At 33.9% G+C, this 12,154-nt stretch overlaps 1 protein-coding gene across 2 annotated transcripts in view; it reads right to left on the minus strand.

Annotated features, from left to right (window-relative positions):
• nompC (no mechanoreceptor potential C) overlaps positions 1 to 12,154 on the minus strand; it is a 603,429-nt gene that overhangs the window by 289,185 nt on the left and 302,090 nt on the right. For both annotated transcript variants that reach the window (XM_081759152.1, XM_081759151.1), the window contains exon 3: positions 3,806 to 3,907. In XM_081759152.1, the coding sequence (XP_081615278.1) occupies positions 3,806 to 3,907 (102 nt within the window). The remainder of the gene's footprint in view (positions 1 to 3,805; positions 3,908 to 12,154) is intronic.

The raw sequence follows: 12,154 nt of genomic DNA on the forward strand, positions 1-12,154 counted from the left end.
ATCATCATCACAAAATTTACATTTAGAAAAGAAAATGGTCTATGTTCTTTCGATGAGTGACAACCTAACTACAGGGTAAGTTAGAAATATGGCTACATGTTTAACTTAAAATTCAGTATTCTTGCTCTTCTTTGAAGAAGGAAGTGTTGGATGCTATGTTAACTTTGAAGCCTCATATTTTATTTCAGGTAAAGTCACGCAGCTCGGTTGACTTCTGTAGCCAAAATGGGGCTGAGCATGCAGCAGCAAATTTTACATGGGCGATTGTGCACCGAAATGATCGTGTTGCAATAAGGCTAGCGAGCAAGATCAAATTGGTTATGGGATTATTTGAAGAAATTTATGCTCAGAAACCGCGAGACAATGGTATGCTAAAAGCAAACGATTGAGGAAGGAATTTGTGATTTTACGATGTTCCATGAATCAGAAAGTAATCTACTCTTTCTGATGCAGTATGGTTTCCAAAGCGTTGTTGTTTAAGCTGTGTTAGCAAACGGCAAACAGTTTGAGAGAATTACGTGATTCAAATTTGTTTAATTATTGTCTTTCGTCACTTCTAGACATTGCATTTATCAAATCGGAATCTTTAATTCTATTATGTAAGTAAAATGTGCAAGGAAAGGAGTTTACATATTTGTGATTCACCCTATACAATGTTCTACTGGGAACAAAATATTTGTGAAATTTAAATTTTAATCTCCTACGTGAAATCTCCCAAACATTCTTTTATAATTCAAGCGAAATATAATAAATAATGCATTTTTAAAATGTATTCCGCTCATCTTGATTGCTACAAACTACATCCATTCTTTGGCCATCGGTTAAATGCTGACAGCATAATTCAACATGCTAAATCTTGTTGAAATATGTTGCAGTCATTCTGCCATATAATAAGCTTACCACATGCTGTGCTACTGTATTCTATAACCCTTACGTTTCTTTAGCTGGAAAGCTTTGTTGTAACATGTGTTGCAATCGCACGATGTACGTATGTTGCTTCACGAGAAATCCACCTCAAGGCAAAAGATTAACAATGATCCGCTTACAGAGAATAACAATGATCAACGGCGTAAACATGAATAATAGATTTTTACGTTTATTTTTAATTTCTGAATGTTGACACAAATATGCAATGGCAGATACTAACATAAGCGATCAAGATAGCATGTTTCATGCATCAAGAGAAAACAAGAAACTGAAAGTACACCTATTAACTCTAGAGTTGCCAACTTTACTTTTGTAAAGAAGAAGAAAAAAAAATAATTAATTAAGAATAATTTAAAATGCTTGGTTTTAAACGCCTCTCAATATATAAGAGGTGTCCTGACAGACTGACCAACGTCCAGGCAAAACCGCTTAAGTTAGAAACTTGAAATTTGACCAGAGCATAGAATTTGTCCTACTAAGGAAGGAGTTTTTGTAAATTCAACGGAAAAAGGGGAAGAGGGTTGACAATTATTATTGTCTTAAAATATCCGTATCTCGAAATCTATGAAAGTAAGAGACATTAAATTTGGTATACGAAATTCTCATTTAAAATAATTAGTCCATTGTGTCAGCGTTTTTTGATGTTTGACCTAGAAGGGAAAAAAAATGGAGTGAGACGGGACAAGGGTGGGAATTACAATTATTCTAAAAAGATGTTCATATCTCGGAATCTCTTAAGGCAAGAGACATGAACTTCGGTATTTGGACTTCTCATGTAAAATTAAACATGTGTTTCACCGGTTTTTTTTTATATATATGTCCTGGAAAGGAAGAAAACGGGCGGGAAAAAGGGTAGTGTTACAATTGTTATAATTGTATGGCCATACCTCGAAATTTTTTAATGTTAATTTGTTAATGTAAGAGACATGAAATTTTGTATTAATTTTTTTTATTTAAAATAAAAACGTGTTTCAGTGTTTTTGGTATTTATACTACAAGGGGAAAAATCAGGTAGAAAGTAAAAGAGTTGTAATTGTTAAAGTTATATGACCTTATCTCGAAATACATCAAGGTTAGATATATAATAGAATATTTGTGATTAATACTTTTCATTAAAATAAGTTAAAGAGATGTTTCACCGCTTTTATATCGCCTTTATATCAATCATGTGCAGCAGCCGGCCCTCGCAACAGTAACCCATGAGTAGGGTTACCATATGTCCGTATTTTATACGGACTGTTTGTATTTTTGGGTCCGTGTCCGTGTCCGTATCGTACACAGCATGAAGTAGGAAAATATCCGTATTTGACAGTTTTTGGAGCTGTCCGAAAATTTCTGAGTCGGGAAACGCAAAAATCTCGGGCGAAAAGAATTGTGTGTTTATACTATAACTTATATTTTAGTTACTATTAATAAAGTAGATTATGTTTTTAAAAAGTGTCTCATTTTTCCATTCCAGGGTTCTTTTAGTTAAGATTTAATATGCACGATTTAATTGCATGATTTATTATATTTGTGTTAATGAAAAAAAAATATAAAACATGTTAGGTTCCAATAGTGTTTTAAGTATTATAGTAAACAATTTTTGTGATAACCTAAAATGGTGACTGTTAGATAAGAAATTTCAAAATATTTATTCTGTGTTTAGGCACCGCGTCTTCGATGGGTCATCATTCTACGGCTTGTCCGTATTTTGGGTAAAAAAATTATGGTAACCCTACCCATGAACCCTCTCATCCGGCCTGCTTGATCTGTTACTGGAAACTTATTTCTTACATAACCTCTTAACCTGAATTGATTTTTTCCCTGAATAACTGATGTCCACCTTAAAAATGTCCTTCTCGTTGATGCATCCAACTGACCACCGAACATTGAGAGACTCGTTCAAAATATGAATGATCAAGTTTCCTATTAAAATAGTAAGTAATTAGACTAAAATAGTGATTTTACTGCGTGTCTTTAGGAAGTAAATATTTTGTTTATGTTATAACAGTTTTCCTGTTTCTGTGGTGTTGTTCTGTTCCAACTTGCCTATGCCTGAAGGTGAGAAGAGAAAAGAATTGGGATTGCAAGTGTTAAAATGAGATGGCTAAATCTCGAAAGGGAAGAACAATGTGGGAAGAAAAAGGGTGAGAGTTGACATTGTTATAATAAAATGGCCACATCTCGAAATCGCTTACGATTAGGGATATGTTACGGATATCAGAGGTACGATGACGTAGACCTAGCAAATGCGGGGGTTTGGGGGTGAAGTTCCCAGCTCGCCGAAGGCTAGTATCATACAACTATAAATGGATTACAGAGTACAGACGTTGTTATGTAAATCTGAATTTACTAATATTTTTTCTTTGTTTGCCATTTTATTTCCGTGCTCTTTAGTATTAGATAGCTGAACACTACCTGCTTAACCGCCATGCGATTACCTTAGAGTTTCCAGACGTCACGGATTTACATAATCGGTGTTTTCCAAAATTGTTCTAGACTCCAAATTGTCTCGGTTTCCCAAATTAATTTTTCATCATGTGTCCCGTTTTTTAAAGTCTGAAATCTGGGAGCCCTAGATATGCTAAATTCACTCTAATAAAGTGAGCAACATGCCTTATACTGGTTACATATTTAAACAACATTTACCTGCAATTATTTTTTTAAAAAAAAAATACGAGAAATGTGAGCTTCCTAATTGAATTGAATTGGGAAATGGAAGAAAGTTTAAACATTGTGCCAAATACGGGAGCTTCCACATAAAATAATAAGGTTGGCAACCTAGTCACCTCCTATTTTAATTCTAAAAAACTATGACGGGGAAGTCTTATATTAATTTTTGAATATGGAAAGATGTTTATATTTTAGTAAACATGTGTAGCCAAACTATACTTACCCCACCCGTAGCATAAACGTCCGCATTCTTCTTCGATAAAATAAGCTTAACTACATCTTCCCTTGAACTAGTAGCTGCAATGTGCAAACAATTAAGGTTATCCTGCAAAGAAAGAGAGAAGACAATTATTACAACTTAAGTATTCATTTCCATATAAAATATAAACAAAAAATTCATACAAAATATAAAGAAACTAATATATATATATATATATATATATATATATATATATATATATATATATATATATATATATATATATATATATATATAGGCTATAGCATGGCGTGTTACTCGAAAGCTGAATGTACTTGTATCGTAAACCGAAATAAAGAAATTACATGAATTAAGAGGGAATTAATTCCAGTCTGGCAGACCGGAAATACCAACGATGAAAGCTGATATAAAAACTACACAATATCCAACCGAAACTCAACTCATTTGGCCGGCCGTAGTTCTTCGTAGACTATAATAAAAAGTCTTCCAAAATATAAACAAAGAAAACTATTCATTGTGCTCCTACTCTACTGACAGTGTTACTACATATTTCATTTACACACAAATACTTAATACTGATAATAATAACCCCAATAAAGTCAATTAAGGTTATTCTCTGCGTTCCCAATCACTTCTATGAATTGTACAGAATAACGCAAAGCGGGATAACAATACGGAAAATTAAGAAAGTAAGCTATGTAGTACTTTCAAAATACATTTAATCAGATAATTAATGGTTGAACGTTCCTTTTTTCTTACGGAGCAGCAATCTGTGAGTACATTTTATGATGTTCGAATTGTCAATCTCTGTAATGCGCACAGTATAAAACTATTGGTCCGTTTTGTAATCTCTATCTGTAACAGAGTAAAATCACAACCTTATTCATTATCTGATCTCTAAAGTCGTTAAGCCAAGCAAGTTGAAACTGTAACAAAACTTCTCAATTTGAGCTCCTTCGTGGCCAAGCGGTTAGCGTACACTCCTATTTCGTGGCAGACTCGGGTTTGATTCCTGGCGATTGCTCATGTGGTTCGAATTCCACGTTAATCAGTAGGTCCACGTCTCACATAGCCTCGCTGCTGAACGGGACGTTAAACTCAAACTCAAATCAAATCAAATCAAAAACTTCTCAACTTCTTTAGATCAGATTTTCTGGTCGTTGAATAAAATCTTGGGATTGGATTTGCTCACGTGACAAGCTGGAGATAGTACGAGCAAATCACTAAGTTACGTCAGTGGTTCCATTTCGATATTTGGACACCATATCGAGCAATTCGAGTGAAGTGGACTGCTTTAACAGGTAAACAGCAGTTAATTCAAGCTGGGCGTATAGCGCAAAGGCATTATTATTATTATAACTCATAACTATGATTTTAAGTCTTTCCGGTTAGCAGAAGGATGTGCAGTAATATCGTAATGCTTTACTACAAAAATTTTCAGGTTTACTTTCAATATGCAGAATTGTAATTTTCAAAAAGTAGTTTGTGGTAATCCACAGTGCGGTTCCTGTTGGACAATGCGGAATGCGATTAGACACATATTTATGTGCAGTATAAGATGTAGCTTGCACTACTGGTTTAATTTTATTTTTCTTAAAGCAGTGTTTGGATAATTATTTGTATACTAAGTTAGGAATGATTATTCTTCAAACGAATATTTGATCTATATAAAAAAATGATAAAATAGTAAACATATAACATTTGATTAACTTAGGTTTGTGAAACAACTTTTAAGAAATTATTTTTGTATCTATCTGGTCACAAAGCTTACTCGTAAAATACAAAACTTAAAACTATGTCAGATGTTTTACGTTGTAGTATTAGATGTTAAATTAAACTATAAATACTCTTTATTTCTCTTTCTTTCTCGTTTTGAAGTAGCCTTATGTTAAGTGAAGAGTCACAGTAGCATAATCCGTAACTCGGTCCGAGCTCGATTCTCAACGTGAACGGGAAATTTTTTTCATTCTATCCACGTTCCATTGCTACTTTAAGGTTCAGTCAATCTTTGCAAGATGGTTATCCACGGCAACCTGGATAATTAAAGGCGGTTAAAGCATAGTGCTTCCCGCCTATATCACCTACACTATGTGTCGAAGTTGAGGAAATGTGTGGCTTTTTACCTTAACACGGCTCGAGGGCTCATTAGGCTTACCCCGTATGGAAGCTGCTCTTTACTTTCTACAAGTCTCATGAAAAGTACTAAATGGTAAACCAAAGGATGGGGTTTGTGCAGCACTGGTAATTTCCAGATTATTTCTGATGGAAAAGTGGAATAATTGTAATAGGTGTACTACCCTAGAATATTTCCTGGAAAGAATAATTCAAAATCTGGAATTGGCATGGAAGGATGCCAATTATAAAGTTGGTTGATTGTGTATTTTGGATTTTAGCATTCCCTTTTGCACTGAGACTATTTGAGCCTTGACTCTACCTTAATATGGGATTCGAACGACACATGCTTTTTCTCCGAAGATTGAATCCGTAGTAATCATATAATTACGAGAGAGCTCTCTTAAATCATATGCTTATTAGCAAGGTTGTATTTGGACTTATATCGGCTTTTTGGGACTATTGCGCTATAAACTTTACAGGGGCCGAAAAATTTAAGAAGGAAGTTTCCCTCAAAACTTCGGCCGTTTCTAAACATAAAGTAAATATTTCACGCTGGTCACTAAAGTAAGGATTGCTGACTCATGTCTGTTTTATACATTTCATTACTTTTGTATGTAGTATCACATATTTGCTGTTAAAATTTCAAGCTAATTACACAATTCTATTAAATTGAAATGTATTTATTACGCATAGTTCCGTAACTTGTGGAAAAAGATTATAGCGTGAACGTGAAGATAGATAAGACAAATTTTAGTCTGCAGTGAATAAATTGAGCTAATTTTAAACGTTACTCTAAATTAATTTTTAAATTCTTTTGCACAGATGTCGTGTAATTATGCCCCATAGATATTTGAAAAGAGATTATAGGAGGGACGACGCCAGCTTTAATTTCTTTGGGGGTGGCAAGAGGATGGGATGGGAAAATTTGGGGGCCTGTTAACTTTTCTTTGTTCACAGAAAACAATAGTTTTATATTATTTGACCTATATTACAGTACAATATGTCTGGAGGACAGGCATAGCCACAAGGGGACACTGGGCTTCTTGCTTCCTCTGGCTTATAGAACTTCTATGAAATTTGTTGACTCGCCCATGTTACGACCCATAATGTTCGAGTACCATTACTATTATTTTGGTATGCTTTTCAGCACGCATCTTATAACATTGAAAAGATACATTGTTCACTAGGAGGTTCTCTACAGAATGCTTTTGACAGAGCATTCCTTGTTAGCTAATGTTCTCAATTGCTTACCATATGTACTTACTAGGCGTATTTTACCTAATAGAATTTTTGCTCTCGCTAACACAAAATTGCGCTCAGTTTTGTGATAACAAATCAATTAATTATCACCAGTAGTAAATCAAAGCATACTTAATAAGTTGGTTTCATTATAAAGTTCCATATTGTTTTTCACAGAATAATATTTAACAGTATTTCTCAAAATTAATTTGTTCCATAACACACAAACACACACATTTATACATACATACATACTTATAAATGTTTTACATATACACATATATACATATATACATATTTAGCACACATATGTATATACATATACAGGAAATGTTATGGAACAAATTAATTCTGGGAAATACTGTTAAGTAACATTTTGTGAAACGCAATATTGAACTCTATAATAAAACCAAACTGTTAAGTAAGCATCAATTAATTTCAGATGCTAATTGATTCAATTAGCTGACCAACCCAATTGAACAAAAACATATGAGCTAATAATGTTACCAGAATATAAAACCATCGTTCAGTAGTTTTGTAAATACTTATTTCAAATCATTTCAATGTAAACAATTTCAATAGATTTCAGTTTCAATAAATATCAATGTTAAAAAGTTGAAATCCGTGTTTGCTGCACCTAGATAGTTTACAGCGTTACGTTTATCCCTCGTCTCAAGTACAACATAAAGTTATCAGCTTTCCAAAGGAAAATATAGGGACGCTTTATGAAGCTAATTGGGAGTGAGTGCACAGAGAAAGATCCGTTCTCCGGACAGCAGTATATTGTACAAATATACGGTACCCTCTTGCTTACTATAGAAATTAGTACCGAGCATACGTTATCCGTATGCTACATAGGTACTGCCCTTAGGTATTACATCATGCCGTTGCAGGATGTCTGACATCTAACAGTTTTCCATATATCACATGCATATACTTATGTTACCTTCGTCAGCTATATGCTATATACGTCCATTTGTATGTGAGATCCTGACCGCCTACATTGTTTCATACGGAAAGTACGTATAGATGGAACACTTATACAGAAAGTATTATAAAACACGCGTTTTCAGTTATACGTCTGCTGTACGTTAAGTCCAAAAACTACAGAAATTACGCATGTAACCTATCTTTTTAAGTACCGGTACGCCACCTACAATTTTTTTTGTCAGTGTGAGTAAAAAAATATAAGCGGTTCTTTAATAATGTAACATAAATGTTTCTAGTCTGGAGCCAATCATATTTATCTAATTGATAAAAGGATACTAAGACAATTTAAATCATAAAGGCTTCATATCATATAATATATAATAAAAATATGGGTAATTTAAATAACATGTAGCCTATGTATTGGCTTATATATTGTATGTTAAGTGCCTCAATTAATGGGAAGTAATGAATACAAATATCCCAATATTTTAATACATAATGACTGACCGGTCTAACATTTTGTTACTGGCACAACTAATGCTTCCCGCCCTATTCCTTCCTAGGGAAAAGAATTTCTAATATCTCAGAGTTTCTGTTGCCGAGAACGTTGCTACCTGGCTATCTTCTACTTTCGTAAGATTTTCTCTTATTTTGAAGGCTTGGTACAATAATGTAGAAACTAAATTCCAATAATAATAATAATAATAATAATAATAATAATAATAATAATAATAATAATAATAATAATAATAATAATAATAACCAACTTCATCAATAAACAGACAAGTCGGGGCATTTTCAAGTTCCGACAGAGCCACGCGGGAAACGGAACATTTTCTCCGAAATTCAGACTATCCCGACCAAAGCAAGGAGGGTGGTAAAACTATTGTAACAACAGTCATTGGACTCATGATTTTGTAGACATCCATACCAAAGACTTTCGTTTAGATCTCCTAATAATGCCGGGTTACTTATGGTGATGAGTAAACGGGAAAGTGTATCGAGTAATTCACATTGGCTTTCCAAATATATTGTAAACCTTTCTTATTTTGCATTATATGCTATATTTATGTTGTTTCAGACAGAACAAGCGCTCAATGCTGTTCTAGTGTTCTCCTAGGTTCCATCCCGATGGGAAATCATTCAATGTATCACGATGGTTCAGACTTTACCTTAAACTGTAGGTCCGCATCTTACATAGACTCAGTGGCGAAAACTGACGCTAATCTTCAACAAACAAATAGAAGTATCAAAAAACATTAATGTGTGTATATTGGTCTATATTCGATTTAGAACATCGACCTTAGAGTACAGTACATTATATTCCTTTGCCTTGATTTTATTTTATTTGATTTTGAGTTTAGCGCCCCCTTAGCAACTACCTCGTTGCTAAACTTGTAATCAGAATCACTTGAAGTTCTTTGCATTGATTGCTACGATAAGTGTAAGCGAATTTATTCAGGCGAAAAAGACATTTTCTCTCTAAAATACTAAGTCAGTAGTATCGAAAATGCTATTTTAGTCCTTGACTGTAATAATTATTTAGTCAAAGAAAATGAAATCTATCAGTTTAACGTCCTACGATTATGCCCTTTAGGCCAAGGGAGACAGATGATTAAGGAAAGTGAATGATGATGGAAGAATTGTGGAATGATAATGCGGAAGGAAGAGCTCCTCCGTGGCTAAGCGGTTAGCGTACGTGCCTCTGGCGCGGGAGACCCGGGTTCGATTCCCGGCGGGAGCACATGTGGTTCGGAATCCACATTAATCAGTAGGTCCACGTCTCATATAGCCTCGCTGTTCAAAGGGACGTTAAACTCAAAATCAACTCAACTCAACTCAATGTGGGAGGAAACGGGAGTATCCCGAGAAAACCAACGGATACAACGTTGTCCGTCACATCCTTACTTGACCGGGAACCAAACCAGGGACCCCATGCACCAGAGGTAAGCTCTGTACCACTGAACCACCGTACCGTTCATTTAACCAAAGAAAGTATCAATGAAAAGATGATAGTAAATATTCACAATAATGTTACAATCATCATAAAAAAAAGAAGACATAATAAATACACCTTAACGATTCAAATTCTGTTCAATGCTATGTTTCTTATACGTATACATGCGTAATCTGAGTCGGTTGGGTTAATTGATTTATTCAGGGGGTAATGGAGGACATCACGATAAACATTACTGAAAAGAGGTGGTTGGACTATGATCAAGCAACGATCAATAACATACCACAACTGAATGACTTTCAGTACATTAATGGATTTCGATTATCAACGGAGAATAAACACTGTTGGTATGACATATGCTATGTGTTATGTTGATCCTTCGAATAAAAGAAATAAAAGAGTTCGTTGTACTTCCATGACAGATCTGCAGCAAACATTGTGAACAAAATTACTTCATCTGGTAAGGTAGAAAGAATGTGGAAATATCCTGTGGTTTACGATTTTTTTCTTTATCAAGAGTGTACACAGGAAAAACAAAGTAATGATAAATTCTTAAGTTAAAGGAAGATGTCTTAAACACATTATATGTTTCACTCGTCTGCAATCATTCTCAATGTCGTTCCTAAACTATCTCGTCATGTTGTGAAGTTTCCTAAATATATCAGGTCCAAAACAACTTTGTTTTCTGAACCAATTATCAGAGATAATCAAAACCTAGAATTATAACAACACTCTTCTCAAACTAAGATAGTGCAATATTTCGATATTTTCAAATATCAATTTATCACAAAGTAGTAAGATTATAGTGTTATAATACTCATTTCTGCTCCGAAGGCTGCCCTCTTTCGAGCCCATCTCACGTAAAGGATTGTCCCTAGTAAGGTAGTGAAATCGGCTCTTGATCAAAATCGGATCGTTATTGACCCCAAATATTACTTTTTTAAAACCTAAAACCACCCCAAAATGTTTCGACTCCTACTCCTTATCGAGTTATCGTATCATACATGCTCAGAATTTAATATATTTTTTTAAAAAATTCTGGTAGGGATGATCCAAATAATTCGAAAGTTTCACAGATTATAGATACTATGTAGGTGTAATTGTGAATTTTTTCAAAAAAAATCAATGCATATTCTCTTGTTTTTTGCGTGTTGAAAATTTAAAAGAAAAATTAAAAAAAAATGAATCGTTGAGTTCGAAAACCGGTCATCTCCATCGACACTAATTTGAGAAGAGTGGCGACTAAAGTAAATTGACAATATGTATCTGACATATAGGGGTATTTTCATTTTTGGAAAGTAGAAAAATGTCAGTTCTACTTTCCGAAAATGAAAACAGCCCTATATGTCAGATGCATATTGACTAATTTAGTTTTGTTTGTCCCTCCTCTCAAATTAGCTTCGATGGAGATGACCGGTTTTCGAACTCAACGATTCAATTGAAGAAGGGAAGTCGCTGACTTTTTGTTCAAAAAGTTGTAATACCCTTAGGTACAACATCTGGATCTGGATCAGGATCTGAAAGTGATGGCAATATTGTCAAAAAATTAAAACTGAAAAATAATGTTCTTTCACAGTTTTTTTTTTTTTTTTTTGATATTTTAGGGCCTTCAAGGTCAAAACCTCATTTCTTTACCGGAGTTCACGATTTTCTTTTCTCTTTCATCACTAATTTATTTAAAATATGCTCTAAAGTTCAAAATATTCCAATCAACGAAGACAGCAACGAAGATTGAATGAATTATTGCAAATTATATGATGTTTGGTTTTTGATTTGTTTTCATTATCAGAGATTGTTTATGTGTACCTTATTGCTTTGTATGTTAAAATAAATAAATATGTAGTAAATAAGTTAACTGAAACATATATAAGTAAAATGAAAACACATTGATATAACTCTTATCCACATATCGTTTCCTCTTGTTTTTCTCTTAAAGGGCCTTTCCTAGTAAGATTGTGAAATTGGCCCTTCATCCAAATTTGGAAGTTATTGACCCAATATGTTACTTTTGACATAAAACCACCCCAAAAAAGTTTCGAACCTCTTCCTCCACACCCTACCGAATTACCGTATCATAAATACTTAAAATTTAATTTAAAAAAAACTGGTGG

This window comes from Thermobia domestica, chromosome 5 (genome assembly GCF_964235325.1).
Source record: "Thermobia domestica chromosome 5, izTheDome1.hap1.1, whole genome shotgun sequence".
Classification (NCBI taxonomy): Eukaryota; Metazoa; Arthropoda; class Insecta; order Zygentoma; family Lepismatidae; genus Thermobia; species Thermobia domestica.